A 22,010-nucleotide genomic window follows, 5' to 3' on the forward strand; every position below is an offset into this window, starting at 1 on the left:
ATTCTCCCGTGGATAACGCTGAACTGTTTCCTTTCCAAGGTTTATTCTGAGCTCCTGCTGGTCTCATCTAAAGCCCCGGAGGTCAAGGGGCTTCCAGCAGAAGCAAGTTTTGTGGCCAGAGCAGACATGGCTTCTGTCTGTTCCTAGGCCACACCCAACTTGGGCCAGCATTTAGGGAACGTAATGGGTGAGCTGAAAGCCAAACTTACACCATCCATACCTTTCAGCATCTTTACAGCCACCGTCCGGCAGGTAGGTGATTTCTTAATGCCAAATGCAGATGCTTGGACCACTTTTCCAAAAGCCCCTCTTCCAAGTGATTTGCCTACAATGAAAAGAAGACGTTGGTTTGTTTGCCAAGCCAGCAGGGTGAGTTTAAGTCTTTTTTCAGGAAGAAAGGGCCTTTTCCCTGTGTGTGTATGTGTGGCATGTAGCTCTGAATGGAATCTCCAATGAACTGACCCCAAAAGGGTCAGGACACATTTCTGGGGTATCTTCCTTTCAACTCTTTATTGTGTTTCTGCGCTGCCCTCATCCTTCACAGCTAGGCTAGGCCCCTAGAAGGCATCTGGTGCAGGTGGATGGCCAGTTTCCTCTTTTACAGAGTCCTTCTTGTGGGGAGAGGCTACCACATCCTGCGTGGTCTTTTCCATTGTTTACTAACGTTACTACCACAAAAATTTCCCTATGTTTAACCTAAGCCCCTTTTCTTGCCACTTAAGCTTACTTCTTCTGATCTGTTTGCAGCAAAGGGAGGAAATTGAGAAGGGGGGTTACTGCTGTTACAATGATGCTCCAGAGCTACCAAAAAATAATTAAGTCGTTTCTCAGACCTCCTCGCCAGGCAAGATATTCCCAGTATTTCCAACGGGTCTTTACATGACGATTATAAATCTTCATGGTTCCAAACATGGGCCTAGTAGTTTGTTTCAGCCACAGAGAGGTGGTTGCCAGATGCAGTGACAAAGTGAGGTCTCATTCACGGTACCCGGTACGTTATGTCGTAATGACTGTTAAACACTTTTTTTTTTTTTTTCTCACCCTTGAATGAGACGAACTTCACTCAAAGGGGCAATGACCATGTCTGAATCTTCCCAGAACTTGGCCTGGTGCCTGGTGCACCTGGGTCCCCTGTGTATTAGTGCAGAATGAAGAGTCGTATCTGGGAATTTGTGAGACGCTGACAGCAAGTCTCATGCAGTCCTGGGTGGCCAGGGGGGCCCCCGTGAGTTGCACACCTGAACGGTGCACAGAGGTGAGGAGGGACCACCCCTGCCCCCAGAACACCTCTGCCACCTTTTCTATCAGGGCTTGCTTCTGCTCCACCAGGAGCCAGGTTGCTGGGTACAACTTAGAGGAACTGTGCACTCAAGCATGATACGGCAGAAGAAAGGGTGAGCCTGAGAAGTCGCCTTTTTTTTGGTTCTTCTGGCGGCAGGTGTGGGGGTGGGGGGTGTTGGAAAGCCAACAGAATGCCTCTGGTCAAAAGTCAGTCCTGGTAGGGGGAGTGTTACTTCCACACACAGCCTCCAGTTCCAGCCAAGTCCTCGTGCTGAGACTGTTCTGATAATGTGCCTCCAGTGAGCTGACCCTTCCCTCCCTCCTCCTTTCCTAGCTTCTTCATACGCCAGTCCCTTCCCCCAAAGGACACGATTTGTTGTGTTTTAAGATTCCTAGAAAATTGGTAACGAAGCTTTCCTGCTTCCTCACGCTCTTAGAAGCTCTGTACTTTTATGTGCAACTCCCGCCCACCACCCACCCGAGGTCACGTCCAGTGAGGAGGTGGAGAGAGCTCCGTCCCCAGTGACATCAGCGGCGTCTCCCCGCCTGGGTCTCACGGGGACACGCTCTGCGTTAGGAGGAGACACTGGTGAAACGACACGCTTCCCCTGGTCAAATGTGCACCTGTCGTGGCTGATCACGTCATCCTCCCAGAGCATGCTCCATGGACAGGGATAGAGTCTCTGCTCCCTTCTTCAGATAAAAGCATCCAAGAAATAGCAAAGTCGGGAGTTCTCGTTTAAATAAAAGAGCCTCCGGTGAACCCCGAAATCACGTATGGAAAGAAGACTGGCAGATACCTCCTCCAGATTGTAAACATAGGCGCACTTTGGTTAGAGGCTTATCCCTTGCTTTTGTAGGGTAAAAGAACACCTTTTCTTCTGCACTGCCTTCTACCATCTAATATGAAGTGTCCTGAGTCTGAGACAGATGATGAGCATCTCTGTGTTGGGACAGCTCTCCACAGGGTCCACAGACCCCTGCTCACTTGGGGCAGGCGACATCCTTTTCCTTTCCACAGCTTCAGCCCCCGTGCATTCCCTCCTTAGCCATCACACAAAACACTTTATTTTGACAAGCGTTTGGGGAGTTTGCTTTGACCAGTGAGAAGGCGCTCGTACTCACTAGACTTCCCTGTCTTTTCATTTATTCTCTTGGAAGCTGACTGCCGCCTCGAGCACGGCCTGAAGCTGTCACGGGCTCTTTAATCATCTGGCTGTACAGTGGCGATTCTTTGGCAGATCTGCAGTTCCAGGGTCAGGGGAGCCCCGTCACACCGGACTCCATCTTGCCTGATCCTTCCTTTCCCTTAAAATACTCCTTGGTGTCACCTAAATGCCACTGACTTGGAAAAGTGCTAGGTCATGGTCATACCACGAGAGGATACTGGAATCTCCTCCGAGAGTGACTGGCCAGGGTCCCTGGGACACGGTGGGGAGAGTGCAGGGGAGCCCGGGGCTGAGACCCTCTTGGGCATCCAGGGCTCACCTTACACTAGGCAGCACCATCCACTTGCCACACTCCACACTCCACGTGTGCTTTCCCATGTTAGGTAATCCTGACTTTACTTTCCAACGGGAAGATGCTGTCAGGCATTATCCCAACTTCTGGGATAAATGCACAGAAGTGGAATTCTCGCCCAGGTTGAGTGAGGCATCTCTAACAAAACAGGGTTTTTTTTCGTTCTGGGTTTCAGGAACTTCAATGGTAGCAACACCTTTGACCCAAACTCTCACTCTGTCTATCGGGTGCTATCAGTTCCGACTTCTGTCACCAGGGCTGCGAGTCGTAACCCAGAGTACACTCAGCTGAAATCAGAAGCCGTTTGGTCTGTGTATTTCTCTACATCTCTAACCCACTGTAACTGCCCATCAAGCCAGCTTTTCCTCTGCATCCATCCAGACATAATTTTGGTTACTTTCAGTTGCCAGACGTTACTTCAGATTACTTTCTGTCGTTTTTTTTTTTTTTGCGGTACGCGGGCCTCTCCCTGTTGTGGCCTCTCCCGTTGCGGAGCACAGGCTCCGGACGCGCAGGCTCAGCGGCCACGGCTCACGGGCCCAGCCGCTCCGCGGCACGTGGGATCTTCCCAGACCGGGGCACGAACCCGCGTCCCCTGCATCGGCAGGCGGCCTCTCAACCACTGCGCCACCGGGGAAGCCCGTGTATTTGTTTTTTAAGCCAAATAAATCTCCTCTGGCCCTTGCAGCCACTCTCTGCATTGAAAGGCAGAGTTAGCTGATTTGACCCACTTACCCTCATCTGTCAAAGACACTCACACGTACATTAGCCGAATCACAGCATCTGGCAGCTCCGGGAGGGAAAAGAACCAAAAGATCTTCAAGGAGACTCTTCTGAAATGGGATTCTCTAAACTCACAGAGCCCCGGGGGAATTCTGCTGGAAGGCTTAGCATTCTCCCTTGATGTGCTCTCAAGGATCACAGTGGTACCAGGCCAAGGAATGAAGAAATGGGAGAGAAAGCTTGTGTTTCCTATACAGAAAGACGCATGTCTGCTGGTGACTAATAACTCTGGAAAGCAGTGTGGCCTGAGAATGGCTTACGGTTGTGGGAAAACTATCCCATGTTCCCTGCCAAGGTCACTGGCGGGGTGGGCTGGGCCAGCTGCCATGTAAGTTAGACTTGCAGAAGGAACTCATCTAGGGTGCCACCTGCCCTGAACGACTCTAAATTTAGTTGATTTTTTTTCCCGCCCCATCAGCAGCCATTGCTGGCTTTCGCCTGTCTCTCCGGCCTTTTACTGATTCCTAATTTCCTTCCCCAAGCCAAACAGCAGGCACTCTTGGGGCCAAGTCTTCTTTCTCATGCAGGGAGAAATGTAAGTGGAATCATTTCAAGGCCCAAGAGAACAACCAGAAAAGCCATTTCTCCCTCTCTGTCCCCTCACACCCCTACCCCACTATAGTCTGCATGTGGAGGAGGGGGGGCATGCGAGTGAATTGGAACAACGGGCTCTTCGGGCAACAAGCTCCACTGGCTCCATGATCTCTTTTCTTAGTTCCGAATATTAATGATTCTGGCACACACAGGGGAGAGTGGAAAACTTTCAGAAGCCACCATCCAGATGTCTGGGCAAGAGTATCTGAGGCTCCTGTTGTTTTGTAGCACCGTGGGCTGGAGGTTAAGTTGCATTGTGCCGTCTGAGCTGGAGGAGATCGGGGGTAAGCTGGAGAGAAAGCACGTTGGCCCGGTGTTTAGAGCGTCCCCGTTACCTAGGAAGCAGCAATCCTCCCTCTTCATAAATGACACGTCAGTGACACCCGTGTGGACATTTCAAACACCCGGGGAAATAGGTTCAAAGCATGTAATTTATAGGTTCAAAGCATGTAATTTATAGGTTCAAAGCATGTAATTTATAGGTTCGTGCCCAGGGGCTTTTGATCCTCAGCCTTGCAGAGCACCAGCCCTTTCACCATATGTTTGGTTTTACTGCATCTCCTCATCCTGAATTGTGTTCTACGTCACCAGTTTCTCATCCACAAAAATTTCATTAGTTAAGAGTGTCTGTACTTGTGAGACTCTGCTGGAACTAAGCTCTCCCCTTCTCCTCCACTTAACGGCTTTTACAGCTGTGTCCTTGTCCCTTCGAGGGGACAGACTCAAACGCCTTTGCATCCCCAGCACCTAGACAAGCATCTGCTGCTCGGCGAAGGTGCTTAAAAATCGTTGAAAGAATTAACAGGTGCTGCCTTGTCCCCCGGACCTTCTGTCTTAGGATTCTAGAGACTTCTTTATCTCTGTGTCCATCTCCCTTGCTGGTTTGTGAGCAGCTGGAGGGTAGAATCCCGAGTCTAGTCGACTTCTGCATCCCTCAAAGCGCAGTGCTTTGCAAGTAGTAGGTGCTCGGTTATGGGTTTAGGAATCTGTGGAACAAATACGTTACCCAGTTTAAGTCTCTCCCGGGCAAACTCCCACTTGCTGGCATCGTAAGGGAGCCGTTCGCACTGCTCATCCAGGGGAACTTCATCTGGGTCCACGATAATCGATAGGTAGTCAGTTTTCATCTCGGAAGAAGACTGAGAAATAGATCTCAAAGTCACCAAGGAGGAAACAACTTTAAAATCCCAGATATTCAAGAGACCACACTTGGCAACATCGCCTGCTATTTTGGTTCGTAGGGTTGAAACCACGTGGTGGGGAACGGGAAGGACCCTCTGCGTACACACAGACGCGTCACACGTGAGCGTGCAATTTTCATCAAGCAACCCCTTACTATTCCCACAATGCATTTCTGCGGCACCCGCTCCACCGTCCTGTCTGAGACCAAATGCGCTCAGGTCCTGCTGTGATCCCATTGCTTGTTCTTAAACAAGCAATAGTCCTCTGAAAAAAATGCAAGGCATTTTAATAAAATCATTCCAAACTGTGACTAAAAATAACTTTCCATGACCATTCTCCACATGCAGGAGTACACACGACAGATGAGTCAACAGCGGGCTCCATGACTGTGGCTTTTCAACATTTGCAAGAGAGGCCAGAGGTGGCAAAGTAAACCCAGGATCCCTGGGATGGTCGAGAGGTACATTTCACGTGAAGTGTTTAAATATACTCAGAAGGCCTGGCCCCTTAGTTTCTGCAGCAACCTGAGAAGACTGTAGTGAGATTAGTACAAGATTTTCCTGGAGGAGTTTAAGAAAAAAAAGGGTTCTGAGCTCAGCACTTAATGAACACTGAAAAGTCAGCACTTCTGACATAAAGGAATCCACCAACGAGTAGGCTACACAAGTTTCCTGGTGACCAAAATGTTGTGAGTCCCTGTCCAGATGTATTGGATTCATCCAAGCTGTTCCGTTTGCATTTGAGTTACTTATATTAAAATTCGTGTAAAATGCAAGCTTATTCAATATGTTGCAAGTTTATATTTACCATACATTACTGTGACTCAGACGCAGGGAAAAGAGAAAAATTAAAAAAAAGGAAAAATGTACAAAAAGGAACAAAAAAGATTTATCCTCAATAAGAAATAGAAGTCGATTATTTCAAAGGCCAAGGGGTGAGACTTACACACGGTCACACTCCAGGTTCTTTTGGCCACTGGTCAAATAAATAAGGTGGCCTCTGCCTTCTAGTGCTTGTTTTATCTTGGTAATGCAAATTAAGCCCAGAAAACACCCTTTATTTCAGATCCTACGTAACTGGTTCTACATTTAGTGTCTTAGGTTCACACTAATGGGTGATGCCCCGTTACTATTAATTCATTGTAGAATTGACGGCATTTCTGTGGGCAGGACAGACGGGAGGTATGTTTGCCTATATATGCTAGGTTTTGATAACTCTTGCCTAGAAGTTATGTACACTTCATTTAAATGAGTTTCAGGCCCTTCCTTTCAGTGCACTTCCCTAAACAGGATCAGAGTTCAGTAGAGAAGATGAAGCTCTCCATCCACCCGATTTCACACCGGCCCGCATTCTTCGGCCCTGACTCACCCCGTTCTGGGCTGTCACAGCTCACCTCATCCATCACTTGCAATCTGTCTCTTTCTCACAAAAATTATCACTAAAATGTGTGACAGATAGCTCAAGGCAGGAAGATTTGCCTGCCACGAAGAGTGGAAAATGGAGAAAGATAGGGGGCACGTTTGTCACGAATTACGATTGCCAGTGGTGTTAGACGGGAGGGCCCCAGCCTGTCAGACGCTCGTGCGAGGCTCTGCGGCTAGAGAGGAATGTAAGTTCCTACGCTAGGGCGCTGGGTGTTCATTAGCGCTCACTGCTGGAAGAGGTTTCAGGACTTGAGCTTTCAGTGTCTGCTGTAGCCACGGCCATGAGAAACGGTCTCCAGTCTTCCAAGAGCGCAGGAAGAGCTGGGGCCCAGCCGGGGACAGCCTGGGTCCTGCAGGAAGTGAGGGAAGGTGGGCAGGGGTGATGGAGGCAAGGCAGCAGGCCATGAAGGCGGTCTTCCCACATGGCACCTGTGGAATCTGCGCTTCATCTCAATAAGGCGGATGAGAGGAAACGCCCAACAAGCCTTCAGGAAGGGCTTTGAGACGAGTTTGAAAGTAGAATCTGGGTTGACAAATATTTATTCCTTCAATTGACGTTAACACCGAGCAGCCTCTAGGTGCTTGGCATGGAAATTGCACCGCCAGGCGCTTCAGAGTCCAGGCTCGGAGTCTGACAGCCTGGATTGGAATCGGACCAGCATATAGCCTTGGGGAAGGTGCTTAACCTCTTTAAGGCTAGTTTTCTTGTCTCTAAAATAGTGATGATAATGGTACTTATCTCATAGGGTTGCTGCGAATATCAAAGGCAGTAGTCCACGTAAAGCAAGTACGGCCTGGAGTATAGGAAGTATGAATAAATGTTAGCTTTAGTTGTAACACTGGCCTACGCAGGGTGAGGATAAAAAGAGAAAATACAGGGCTTCCCTGGTGGCGCAGTGGTTAAGAGTCCGCCTGCCGATGCAGGGGACGCGGGTTCGAGCCCTGGTCCGGGAGGATCCCACGTGCCGCGGAGCAACTAAGCCCGCGCATCACAACTACTGAGCCCGTGCGCCACAACTACTGAAGCCCGTACACCTGGAGCCTGTGCTCCGCAACAAGAGAAGCCACCGCAATGAGAAGCACGCACATGGCAACGAAGACCCAACGCAGCCAAAAATTTATAAAAAAAAAAAACAAAACGGGAGAAAATCCAGCCCTTATCAGTGAGGATTTACTCTGAGGTTGGAGGAATCGTCTGGAAATAATTCCTGACACCTTGCTCCCCCTCACCTCCTACAACCAATTACTTCTCGAATTCTATAGGTATCCGGTTACTGATACGATACTTTCTTGCTCTCATCCTTTTTTTTTTTTTTTGCGGTACGTGGGTCTCTCACTGTTGTGGCCTCTCCCGTTGCGGAGCACAGGCTCCAGACGCGCAGGCTTAGCGGCCATGGCTCACGGGCCCAGCCGCTCTGCGGCATGTGGGATCTTCCCGGACCCGGGCACGAACCCGTGTCCCCTGCATCGGCAGGCGGACTCTCAACCACTGAGCCACCAGGGAAGCCCTCTCATCCTTTTATTGACATTAAAATTTCCTAAATTTTTAGAAATACAAAGGAGCTCTTCAATTTAGTCCCAGTTTGCCTTTCCAGTTTTATTTCCACTAGGTTCCTCTAGGCAAGGTAACCAGACTCCTTCCCTAACCTGGGGAGTTAGGCAGGAGTTCAGGTGGGATGTGTCTTTCTGCTGCTTTTCTTCCAGCCACAGCCTTCAAAGTCTGTCTCTAAGCTGGGCTTTCTCTGAAGTTTTTCTCCCCCTCTCGTCCTTTGAACTCTGTAGTCTTTGTACCTCCCTTACAGATTTGGCAAGTTTTGCTTTTGTTAGCTCTGTTTCCCTATATGATGTACCTCCCCTTTCAAAACCCCATTGTTTAACTTTCCTTTCCTTCGAAAGCAGTGGCCTTCATTGTCACGTCTCAAAGCCAATCACTCCATACAACAAAAGCCTGATGTTACTTACTCACCGTGGAGGAGGGCTGCCGTCCCACATACCAACACTGTAAAGTATACCTTCCTGGTTCTGAATAGCAAGTCTAAGGTCAAACAACCTGGGTCAAAACTCAGCTCTGATTCTAACTAGCTTAGTGACTTTGGGCAAGTTACTTTACCTTTCCAAGCCTCAGTTTCCCTCTCTATAAAATGGGAATAATAATATATTTACACCTTTGTGTTTTTTAAAGGAATTAACTGAGATACAACATAACGAGCGTCCCACAAGGTGCCACAAAGACCTGGCACGTTAATAAGGGCTAATAGGGACTTCCCTGGTGGTCCAGTGTTTGGGACTCCACGCTTCCACTGAGGGGGGCACGGGTTCAATCCCTGGTCGGGGAACTAGGATCCCACATGCCCTATGGTGCAGCCAGAAAAAAAAAAAAGCTTTCTAATAAGGGCTAAGACATCTCTAGAAATTGAGGAAGCCTCCTTGATACCTTTCAAGTCCTGTTGATTTTATCTCCCAAGTATCTCTTGACTAATCATTTAGACTAAGCGACCATCATTTCTTTTTTTTTGTTGTTAAATCATTTATTTATCTTTGGCTGCGTTGGGTCTTTGTTCCTGCGGGCGTGCTTTCTCTAGTTGCGGCGAGCTGCGGCTACTCTTCGTTGAGGTGTGCGTGCTTCTCATCGTGGTGGCTTCTCTTGTTGCAGAGCATGGGCTCTAGGCACGCGGGCTTCCATAGTTGTGGCACGTGGGCTCAGCAGTTGTGGCATGTGGGCTTCAGTAGTTGTGGCTCACGGGCTTAGTTGCTCCGTGGCACGTGGGATCTTCCCGGACCAGGGCTAGAACCCATGTCCCCTGCCTTGGCAGGTGGATTCTTAACCACTGCGCCACCAGGGAAGTCCCTCTCTCTCTTTCTCTCTTTTTTTTTTTTAATATTTATTTGGTTGCACTGGGTCCTTAGTTCAGCTCGTGGGCTCCTTAGTTGCAGCACGTGGGATCTAATTCCCTGACCAGGTTTCGAACCTGGACCCCCTGCATCGGGAGTGTGGAAGTCTTAACCACTGTGCCACCAGGGAAGTCCCGTGACCATCATTTCCGAGTTGGACTACCAAGGTCTTCTGCTAGGTTCTTCTCTATTCACTCTTGCCCACTCTGGTCCTTTCTCCTCATACAGCTGAAATCATCTTTCCAGACACAGATCTCTCATCCTTACAATCACCCACCTTTGCTTATCCTCACCCCTTCAAGGCTTCCTCTCACTTCTAAAACACAGAGGGAGTTTCTTCCCGCAGCTTACAGGGCCCTGCCTGGGCAGCCACTGCAGCCTCTCCTCTCCTTTCCTGCGCCCCCTTGTCTCTCATCCCCACCTCTTCCCCGGGTCAGTCTCTCCTCTTCACTGGGTCCCCTCTGCTTGCTCCAGCCCCAGACGTGTGCTGTCTCTCTGACTGCAGACTTCCCCTCCCTTATGTGTTGTTTAGTCGGCTTTGTAGCATTTGCTCTGCACTGTTGTCAGAGGTCCCTACACAGGGTCTGGCACTCTGCCCCGAGCAGGCACACGGGAAATATCTGGGCCATGAATGAATGAGTAAGGGTTGGCTCTTTCCCCCACTAAACTTCCGAGAAGCAAACTGTGCTACAGGCCTAATGATAGGAATCTGATGTCCTGAATTCCAACCTGAGCCTCACACTCTAAAGCACTTAATTTTATCACGGGGCTCAAAGAGTATGGAACAGCAGAGCTGAGACAGAGGTGGGCCTTTATTTTGCTTTTTCCCTTTTGGTTCTTGGCAGAGAGTGGGGTTAAGAACATGAACGCTTCCCAGGTCTCATGTTGAATTTAATTGAAAGACTTTATATCAAAAATGTCCCTTCTGTGTCTGGGAAATAGTCATCTGTTCATTGCTCTAGCTTTTGTTCTGAACACCCCACGTTAGGGTTGAGATACTTTTTTTTTTTTTTTGGCCGTCCGGCACTCAGGATCTTAGTGCCCCGACCAGGGATCGAACCCGCGCCCGCTACAGTGAAAGTGCGGAGTCTTAACCGCTGGACCACCGGGAAATCCCAAGAGACGTTTTCATGCTGCATTTGCCGTGTTCACCAGGTCAGAGGGAGGAAGAGGGTCTGCCATCTGTTCAGGGCCTGCTCTGGACATCAGGCAGGCATTCTGGGGTCTGGGGGGACCGTGCATGATGTCACTACACCAACGGCGCTGCTAGGCATTTGGGCCGATTATGCAAGAAGAAGCATAGCATTTCATCTGAAATGGTCTTACCCTTTTCAGTTTTCGGATAAAGAGAGTTAACAGGAGCCAGAAGAGGGTCGCGGCCACACAGGTACACGTCAGAGTGATCAGCTCCAGATTAGACCTGTCTGGGGTTCCTGGAGAGAGAAAAACACCAAGAGGGCGTTAAAGAGCAACTCGCAAACTCCGGGTCTGTGATTTGACACAAGAAGGTCGGTGACCTGGAATGCTTCATCAGAGTGCAGTCGGCTGACTGGAGCAGGAATCCGCTTCCAGGACAGAGCCTCTTACCTTCTCGATCCGGCAGGGTCTGTGCTATTATCATCATAAACTTACGTGGAAACGAAAAGACTTTCCAGAAATTTTGCTGTCGGGTTTGCAAACAGTCTCAGAAATAGAGGAGAAATTAACAATGGGAAAAAACATTAAGGCAGGAACGAAACCTCATTACGGCGCTAAATCTGGACTATATGAGATCTCCCTAATGGGTTTTAGAGGAAATTCTAAAGAAAAAGAAAAAAAAAAAAAAAGACATAAGAAGTCTCCCTGGGGACTCACAAAATTCTTCAAAGTGGGTTTTCAAAATAAAAATACAAGCCCAGGACTGTCACAATTGCCTGCTCACTCCTTTTGGAGCGGCCAGGCCAGCGCTTTGCAGTCCCGCTGTTCACATCTGGGGCTTCTCAACAGGCGGCCTGCAGGGCGGAGCTCAGCAGAGGTACCAGCTAGAGCCAGTTCTTCCCGATCACCTTATTTCCCAGAATGACACAGATCCAAAGCCGAGCACTGTTTCTCCATGACCAAAAAGAAAAGACCCAACGTAGTAACCAAGAGAAGCTTCCAGAGAGGACGGTCTCTGGGATTTGTAAAGGAATGCTCCAGTGGGCCAGAACTGTGGTTCCCTGCTTCCTGATTCCAGTGGACACTTTCCCAGGAACTCTAAAGTGATGTTCCTTTCTTTGAACTTCATTAAAAGGAGACAGAGTCTTAGTATTAAGTTAGGCCAAGATCAAGTGAAACGTATTCCTTTCAGAAATGGTGAGGGACTTCCCTGGCAGTCCAGTGGTTAGGACTCCATGCTTCCACAGCACGGGGCGGGGATTCGATCCCTGGTCGGGGAACTAAGATCCTGCGTGCCGCGCCGCCCGGCCAAAAGAAGAGAAAAGAAAAAGAACTGGTGATGTGGATGATGATACTTTTTATTGAGCGCTTCTTATGTGCGAAGTCCTCACACATGCCCGATGGATAGGGGCAAGGATATCCCCATTTCATGGATGACAGTTTTATCTGGTGGGCTCTTTGTTTTAACTCAACGAAGACGTGTTGAGTCCCGCCCCAGGCAAGGAGATGGGAAGGTGAATAAGGGAAAGCTGCTGTCACTCCCCAGGAGCTCACTCACAACCTAACCAGGAGGCTTAAGGCAAATACAAAGAAACTAGGTACAAAGAGTTTGGAGATGAGCGACACTAACGCCTTTTGGGAGAGGTGACATGTGAAATGGATTTTGACCTACAGGGATGGAGGCAGGGGAGGGCATTATAGGCAGAGGGAAGGGTATGGGTGAAGGCCCAGAATTGGGAAACAATAGGGCACTGACAGAGTATATAATGCAGGATGCGGGACGGGACCAGACCACAGGGAACTGTGAGGATCCCTGTGGTTTCAGCTCAGTGCTGTGGACAGCTGCAGCCCGTGAAGGTTCTCTGCCCTCAACAGTAGCAAATACACAAGCTAAAACCGAGGCCGCTTCCCTCTTCCCTCACATACCTACACTTCCTGTGGCCATTATCCTCCCCACGGCTAGAGGGGAATCTGGCTTTTTCTCTCTTTTCAGCCCATCCCCAGGTCCTGCTTATTCTGCTTCCACGGCTCATGAAATTGTCACGCCCTGTCCTACCGCGTGATCACCACCTAAGTCCCCCTGAATGACCGCATCAGCTTCCTAACCAGCCTTGAGTCCCCAGTGTCTCCTCCGCTCCAGCCCGTGTCATCTTGCCAAATCATGGATTCCATCCTGGGACTCCTTAAGTTCCACCGTTGCTGCCCACCCTCAGCCCCGCCAGGATAGAAAGCCCAAGCCCTCAGGTCCTTTCTGCCCAGCCTTGCCTGTTTCCTCAGCCTCATCTCCTGCTGCCCTCCCACATGCTCTACATCAAAATACTTGTAGTTTCGTAAACAGACCAGCCCTTCTGCACCTCTGTGCTTTGGCCTTCGCCCTTTCTCTACCAGGATGTAGGCTTCCCAGGGCTGAGGTCACACCTTACTCATCTTTCTATCCCCACTCACCGAACTGGGTGAAAAAGCGGATAAATCATACTCTGCTTTGTCTCCAGAGAGTTTCACGAAGCTTTCAATGGGTTCTGGGCCAAATTCCCTTTCACATATATTCATCGGATAAATACACGGAACATCACCCGTGTCCCAGGCTCTGCTCTGAGTGCTGGTGTACGGTGGTAAGTGAAAGGGCACGGAATGGAGCTCACAGTCTGGTGTTCAGGTATGAACTGACGGGTGTGTTCAAAGCGCTGCGTGAAGCAGTGGAACGGAGGTCCTCTCGTTCGCTGCTGCATCTCTGGTGTGGAGACGAGTGCCTAGCACGTAGCAGGTAGGCATCCTGAAAGTGCTGGGTGAGTGAGTGAGTGAATGAATTGGGATTCATTCGCTGCTGTGGCATCTTGCCGTCACTTTTCCCCTGAATCTCCTGAGACTGAGAAGTTTCAATGACCACCTTTTCTCTCAGTACGTCCTCTTGATGGGAAAACCGTAAGCGCAAGTTTGTGAGTTTGGATTTCCTCCCCCGCAGTAAGAGGTTTAACGTTGCCTTGCTCTATTCACACAGGCACGCACGCGCGCACTTCTTTGCTTATGCGGTAAATGCGTTTTGTGGAACCGAAAAACTGATTGGGACCTACTCCAGGGCACAGTGGCCTGGGGCTCCTGGAGATGCTGAGAGCATCTTAAGACACGGCTCTGTCTGCATAAAGCCTCCGCAGGGGCCTCCTGCACGGAATGCCCCGGGAGAGACCCCCTCTCGTGGGAACTTTCCTGCTGCATTCCCCGGGGCCGGAAGTTGACCCCCCGAAGTAATTCCACGGTCCTTACTCTGGCAGAATTCCCTGCAGTGGGAGCAAATGTGTTTGTGTGCACTTCGGCATTTAAGGAATCATCTCATTAAAAACATCTTCGAGATGAACGTTAATTAGAAGGGAAAGGTCTATTTCATGTTCTATTACGGTTGACTGAGAACTAAACTCATTCTGTAGGAGGTAGTATCTAGGCTCTACCTCTATCTTGTCTGATAACTTGATCTCCATCTTTATTTGGAAAGTGACTATTAGGATAGTCTGCTGTAGATTAATTTAAATCAGCAGCGTCTCTTACCATCCAGCTCTTGGATGTGTTTTCAGAGGTCAGACATCTACACGCTGGCCGGACTACACCCAACCTCACCTCGCTGGTGTCAGCTGATGAACTCGGTGCGTGAGATAGCCCAGCTGCAGATGGCCCGCGAAGGAGGCCAGTGGAACGTGGGTGGGATTTGACCATACTAGGAGTTAGCACTGGATCTCAGGGACGTCCCTCCCGTCTGATGTGTGTGAGAGACCAGCACCAGGACATGGTACCAGGGTATCTTTATACGGGACAAGATGGTGGCTGTCTCGAAAAGGTCAGGTATTTGTGCCTCTTATTTCAGGTTGCTGACATGGCTGCCCAGAACGTTGCATGTCAGTTACCCTCCCAGGCTTCGTCCCATCCCTGCTGGGATAGGAAGGGCAGGTGCCAGACAGAGGAAGGGCTGATTTCTGAAGATGGTAATCCTCGTCTACAGTCTGTACAGCTGGGCGGTGTCTTGCCGTCCTGCCCTGGGCCCTTCTGCTAGTGATGGCAGCTCTGTCTGCGTGGGGCCCAGGCTGTGTGATATGGCAGCATCACACCAGCCCTGACATGCGGCTCTGAGTGGTACCAGACTACGTGAGTCAACAGGCAACAGAATCAGGCAACTCAGCTCGTGCGGTATAACTGTGGTACCTCCCAAGAAGTTGGGGAAACTCCCCAAGCAAAAGACCAGGGCCCCTGGCCCCAGGGCCTTCCTTAACTGCAGAAAAGGAAGTCTTTATGTGACCCTACAAGCAGCTATGTCTGAGGCCAAGGACTCTGTGCCCCAGCTTCCTCATCCCTAAGATGTGTGACAAGAGCACCCCACCTTACGGGGAGATGATTAAAGCCAGTGTGAGCTGTTACTTTGAAGGCCTCCCCCCAACACCCGCCTTTTCCTTTTTTTCCCCTTTTTATTACTTTCTGGACTTCAGGTGCAAGATCCTTTTCTTCATCCAAACACATCTCATATAACACAATTTGTCTTTTCTTTCTAAAACGAATCAGACTTTGACCCAAGTCCTGATCATTTTCTAGGAACGACTGCGTTACTTTCCCTGAGAAATTGGCCTGACGCTGCAGCCTGGCTTAGGAGTTATTCTCTGGTTCTGGCATCGTTTTAATTTGAGGTAACTGTTTATGTGGGTTTACTGCCCACGAAGCTATTAGGACACAGAGAGGAGGGTGTGTTTCTTGTTCATTTTGCGTCTTGAGCACTGGCCTAGTGAAAGTCTCAATAAATATATATGGATGAAAAGAAAATCAGTACACCTAGACCTGGCCTCCCATGTGAGCAAGTCAAGCAGTGCTACCTCCTTTGATTTAAAATCCAGTAACCAGTAATCCAGTTAACCTTATTATGTAAGTCTCTAAGGTTTATTGGACGTTAAAATTGGCCTTCATACTATTTATGAAGCTTTATAGGAATCTACATAGATTCGTGTACAGCCATCAACTTGGAATTCTTCTTAAGGACGGTGATTGTAGGCATACTCTATTCAGATTAAATCTGAAGTACATTTCAAGAGTAATTTTAAGTAAAGATACTTAGAATTGCTATCCTATCAGTTCTGTAATACATTTTTATCACAGGAAGTTAAATCCTTAGGTCAAAGAGGAATTTTGGGGTCCAGAACACCATTTGTGTGACTTACTGGCTAAGTCTAGAAAAACTATAATACAGAAAGTTTTGTTGAAATGGAATTTGGTTTATCATATTAACAAATGATAGTGTTAGCTAATACTGAAGAAGTTTTTATCATATGCCAGATGCGGTGTTAAATGTGTTAATCCTCGCAACAACCCTATAAGGTCGGTATGCCATTATTCGCACCCATTTTTCAGATGAGCAAACTGAGGCTCCAGGAGGGAAGTCATTTGTCCAAGGTTGCACGGCTCACGAGCAGGGACGCACCTGGCTTCAGAGCGGGGCCTCTTCCCCACCAGGCTGAGAGGCAGGAGAGCAGAGTGGTTAAACAGGGATCCAGTTCTCTCAGCACGGCCTCTTCCGAGCTTTGCAACCCTGGACAGGGTCCTAACCCTCTCGGGGCCTCGGATTCTCACTTGTAAGTAGGAAAAAAAAAAACCCTCATTGGACTGAAGGAGGCTAATGGATGTTATGTGCTTAAAACAGTGGACCACACAGTCCACAAGCATTAAGATGTTGTAATCGAATTCCATCACCATTTTTTGCATTCTTGATCAAGGCCAACTTTATGTCATTGCTTGGGTTTAATTACACAGGCATGCACATCCCGCCCCCAGCCCTCCCATGTGAAATTAGTGAGCTGCCTGCTTAGTGGTCGGTCTCTCTCTGTTCTCTCCTGGGGAAACCCTTCTGAACTGCCAACACCCATGACAGGAGTGACATCAGTCACCAACATCTTCGTGTCAATTAGTTTATCACATCCTCCCTAGTACCAGGAGAGCCAGGGGGAGAGAAGTGGGGGCACGCAGGCTTTAGGAAGAGAGGAGCTAAGGTAGGGGCAGTCAGAGATCAGAGGAGGCTCAGAAAGGAGAGATGCAAACTCAACGCTGGCCAAGCGTGATGAAAAAAGGCTGGATACCCAAGACAAGTCCCTTTTGAGCTCATCTTACCTAAAGATGTTAAAGAACATAGTGTATCCTTCCTGCCATGTGAGTCCTTTCCTGAAACGTGTTAATGTGCGATTATTGCGGCACAACATTTACAAATCACACCTGTGGTGCCATCTGAAGTATTCGGAGTGCCCTGAGGCAGTCTTGTGCTTTCCATGATTTTTGCATCCATCAGCCTTCCTCAAAAGAATGTTAAAAATGGTAACTATTCTTCAAGTTGTTTTCTCCTGTGTGATTATAAATGATATTATAATGCTTTGCTATTATTTCAATAGCAAAGCCTAAATCTGTTAGAGGAATACACACACACACACACACACACACACACACACACATAGTGGTTATTACTAATAATGATAAAGTATAGTTTATTTTAAATCCTTGGATGAAAATGTGCCCCCATTGCACTGTAACGGTCCCGTTGAGTTCCACGGGCTGTGGCGTGCTATGTTAATTTCAGAAAGTATTTTGGTTAGTTACAGTTTTGTTGCTGTTGTTTTTAATATTAGAACTTCCCCTCTGAGCACTCCACGTGTGCTCCTGAGCAGTCCAAACCAAACAAGACCTGTGATTATTTAAAGAAGCCACTTTGATTCCCCAGTCCGCTCATCCTTTTCAGATACAAAAATAACACATTGTTTTATCTATGAGTATAAGAATCCTTTTTCAAAGGAAATAAAAAGAGCAGACAGTTTCCTTCCTGGCTAATTTGTGAACCTCTTTAAATATGTTAAACATAGCCACAGACACAACTTATTTCCCTGGTTTCACTTCCTAAACTCAACCTGACAAGATAGGTCAGTGTGGAGGGTCTATACTGCATACATTAGGAAATCAAGTCTAAAGCTTTCTTACTTTTTTCTTTAAATGTATTGATTTATTTTTGTCTGTGAAGGGTCTTTGTTGCTGCGCACTGGCTCTCTCTAGTTGTGGTGCGCGGGCGCTACTCTTCGTTGTGGTGCGCGGGCTTCGCATTGCCGTGCTTGTGGAGCACGGGCTCTAGGCGCGCAGGCTTCAGTAGTTGTGGAGCGCGGGCTCTAGAGCGCAGGCTCAGTAGTTGTGGCGCATGGGCTTAGTTGCTCCACGGCATGTGGGATCTTCCCGGACCGGGGCTTGAACCCGTGTCGCCGGCATTGGCAGGCGGATCCTTAACCACTGCGCCACCAGGGAAGCCCAAGTCTAAAGCTTGATTCACCTAATTCACAGCCACCAGAGTGAGAAGAATAAATGATTCAGACTCCAGAAGCAAGAGTCTCATTTCAGTGATGAGATCACAGGCAGGTACTGCCTTTAACCGTTCTGAACAGCGTCCAAGGATGAAATCTTTATTCAATGAGCCCAGAGTACTTCTGTTCAAGATACTGCGTCTCATTCACAAGATGCACATACTGTCAACTTTCAGAAATTCCTCCTATTCAAAATTATACCTTTATGTGGAGCTGAAACCTGCCTCTTTGAAATTTTGCCACCATCTCCCTTCCTTGGTTCTGGTTATCTTTTCTGGTGAGTCAAAGAATGAGGCCAACCTCTCCTCTGTCTGAAAGCCCTTTAAATATTTGAAGAAAACAATCCTGTCCTCCCCAAGTGGACTCATTTTTAGACTAAACATCCTCATTTCCTTGCACTGTTTTATCATTACCGTATTAGGATATGCCTTCGTTTGTTTATGCTTCTCTTAGAAATAGGTACAGATATTTCATGCGTGACTTGATGATGGCGGATCAAGTAATTTCTCAGCTAACCATAGTTTTTCAGCAGAGAGGCTGGATACAGCCATCACTCTGAGAGCAGAGAAAGAGTTACAAAAGAGAGCAAAGGAGGAGACGGCAGAAAAACTATAAAAAGCAGACACAAGAACTCAAAACAGGGCTGTTGGGGGCAATAATGGGTGAAAAGACGGAGTCATATATATATAGTGTCTGCAGCTACCTTGCAGATTAGACCGTTTCTCTAAGTGATACTGAAGATTAATGCCCCGTGAGGAAAACGAGATCATGAATCCAAAGTACCAATTCCTCGGGGTCGGGGAGGGATGGATTGGGCGTTTGGGATTAGCAGATGCAAACTATTATATAGAGAATGGATAATCAACAGGGTCCTACTGCATAGCACAGGGAACTATATTCAATATCCTGTGAGAAAGCAAAATGGACAAGAATATGAAAAAGAATGTATATGTATAACTGAATCCCTTTGCTGTACGGTAGGATTAACACAACATCGTAAATCAACTATACTTCAGTAAGATAAATTTAAAAACAAAAGCACCAATTCCTCAGAAAAGTCAATGGACCAGCCAATAGGAAATGGTTAGAATTGTTTAGATTCTGTCATTGCCAAGGGAGATATCAGTGTGGGAGGTCCAGAGCTGCCACATAACTCACTGTCTTCTTTCCTGCCCCATCCACTTGGCCAATCCAACATCCTGCAAGGCCTCCTTCAGAGGTCAAGTCACTCGCCATATCATTTTTGGCCTCTAGGAAGTCCTTTAGCCTTTATCAGCGGCACTGTGTAGTCTGTTTGATACAAACTAGGGTTTCTGTGTTACCCACAGGAGGAGCTCAAAATGTTCATTGATCTGGTTCTAACGGTTTCGTGTTCCCCTTAATCGCCTTCCAACTAGGTTTTCAAAGCACAGAGAGGTTAGGGATCGTGACTTGCACGTCCATATCCTGCAGCGTCCTGGGCAAATACATAAGTGGTTGACTTAATTTAATTTGGCTTCTCTCTAATGCCCTCAGCGATATAGTGATGTGTTTCTTTCTTCAGACATTCACTGGTGGTTTTCTAAAGAGATTAATCCAGCGAACATTTCTCGAGTGCCCTGGACCAGGAGAGTGAATAACGCAACGATGAGCGTTGTATTCAAGGTCCACGCCAAGTGCTGTGGGAGCACCGGGTTCAGGGGGCACGGTGGTGAGACACGAGACATGAGGTGTAGAGAAAGTGACCCAAGAGCGAAAGTGAATTTGAAAAGATGAGTAGGATTACTATATATAAAACAGGTAAACAACAAGGACCCGCTGCAGAGCACAGGGAACTCTACTCAATATCTTGTAATAACCTATAATGGAAAAGACTCTGAAAAAGAACGGATAATGTATAAGTGAATCACTCTGCTGTACACTTAAAACTACCACAATGTAAGTTAACTGTACTTCAGTAAAAGAGATTTAAAAAAATAAAAGGTGGGAGTAGGATTGTCTGGGGGAGAACAAGTCAGGAAGGAAGGCTGTTCAGACAAAGGGAAAACGACGTGTAAAGGGCAGAGGACCAGGGGGAGTGCGGTGTGTTCCGGTTTAGTCCAGGTGAGGGGCCTGGGGCGTGTGAGGGGATGAGAGCTGAGGCTGGAGGAGACGCATGTGCAGGACCGAGTGTGCTGGGGTGAGGAGGATGGTAACCACGAACCACTGCAAGACTTCCTTCAGAAATTCTTACATATTCTGAAGTCTACTGGGGAGCATTTGCAAACAGGCTACTGAAGAAATTCCATCTCTTCACGTAAAACCTCAGCGAGCCATAGATGTGTATACATCTAAGAGGCGCCAATTCGAAGACTTTACGGTGCTATAAATGTTATGTTTTCTGGGATGATTTTTGGCTTTGGAGAATTGAAATTGAGGTCTAATCTCTGTTCTAAATGGAAGCCACGTGGCCAGAGTCCACGGTCGGATTAGGTCCCTTTAGGTTTTGCTGCTCGACAAAACTGAGGAAGCCCTTGGAATATTTTTCTTCCACGTGGTCTGTTTATCACGTGTTGCTTCTCTCTGAGAGTATTTAGCGGCCTACTTCGTGTTAAAAAACCAGTTTACGAAAACGGCGGGAAGAGCCGGCATATGTGTAACTGGTGGGAACTGGAAAAAGAATGGATAATTTCCAGCGTGTGGGGTTTCTCTCTCTCTACACCCGTCTTCTGCTTTCTTGGATTTCTTTCTCACAGGTGTGGCCACTCTGGTCATTCTCTGTGGGTCAGTGTCATGGCTCTGGCAGCAGCTGGCTCTCCTGTCTTCCGGGAACTACCGTCCCCCCACGGAGACTGTGTTCTGACGGTGGCCTGTGTCCTCACCTTCAGCCTCGCCAGGAGGGGGACCAGCCAGGCCTTCCCAGCGGGACGGGGAGGGGAAAAGGAGGTCAGGGAAAGGAATAGACTGGAGGGGCAGCGGGCCACTGGGAGGTGGAAAGTTCAACAAACAGGGAAATAAGTGTCTGAGCAGCTTCTCGCGCTTTCTGGAGCAGTTGTTTACCTTGCACGGTGAGGTATGCCGAGCTCTCCACGGACCCCTTCTGGTTGGTGGCTCTGCAGTGATAGACACCTTCATCCTCTTCCGTGACTCTTTCAATAAACAGTGTGCTGCTTCCTGGTCCTAAAATGATTCCTGGGGAGCGAGAGATGTTTAGATGAGTGAGCCTGGATGACAAACCAAAACGGCCACTTCTGTACCACAGCCCTCTTTCTATCATTATGCCTCCAGACGAGGAAATCCAGACTCTGGTTCACCTGGGCCAGGGCTGCGCATTTGTTTTCTCTCCTCCAGGCTTTTTCGTAGTACCTTCTATAGCTCTGCGCCCCTACTTGGGAGATGCAGATCTGACCCAGGCCAGAAAGAAATGAGATGGGGCTACCGCCCCCAACTTGAAAGAGCGCATATCAAGGAGGTGGCATATCTAATGATAATAATAATAATAAACTACCATTTCCTCAATGCCCGCCGTGTGTCAGGCACGACCGACACCCCATTCCCATCTCGACAACCGCCCTGTAAGGGGTTATCGTCTCCAGCTTTCAAACGTGGACACTGAAGTTTGGGGAGGTTAAGGGACTCAACCGAGAGCGTGCAGTTTGATGGAAAGCACATTCGTGGCTCAGGGGTCAAAGCCAATCCCATCTCGTTGGTCACAGTGGTAAAGAGCTTGGGCTGGGCTTTAATCGAGGCCTCACCAGCACAGCTCTGTCACTTTAGGCCAGTTACTTCACCTTTCTGTTTCAGTTTCCTCAGTCTTACGATGACAGTGAAAGCAGTTCCTACTCAATCAACGGGAAAATGAATAGCAAGTGCCCAGCAC

General features: G+C 48.3%; 1 protein-coding gene across 1 annotated transcript in view; it reads right to left on the reverse strand.

Annotated features, from left to right (window-relative positions):
* The window catches only part of FLT1 (fms related receptor tyrosine kinase 1), a 168,910-nt gene that overhangs the window by 26,461 nt on the left and 120,439 nt on the right, over nucleotides 1–22,010 (reverse strand). Inside the window, exons 15-18 of the mRNA XM_065896240.1 lie at nucleotides 21,191–21,322; nucleotides 11,004–11,110; nucleotides 5,186–5,318; nucleotides 221–325 (exon numbers count right to left, since the gene is read on the reverse strand). Of these exons, the coding sequence (XP_065752312.1) occupies nucleotides 221–325; nucleotides 5,186–5,318; nucleotides 11,004–11,110; nucleotides 21,191–21,322 (477 nt within the window). The remainder of the gene's footprint in view (nucleotides 1–220; nucleotides 326–5,185; nucleotides 5,319–11,003; nucleotides 11,111–21,190; nucleotides 21,323–22,010) is intronic.

This window comes from Phocoena phocoena, chromosome 18 (genome assembly GCF_963924675.1).
Source record: "Phocoena phocoena chromosome 18, mPhoPho1.1, whole genome shotgun sequence".
Classification (NCBI taxonomy): Eukaryota; Metazoa; Chordata; class Mammalia; order Artiodactyla; family Phocoenidae; genus Phocoena; species Phocoena phocoena.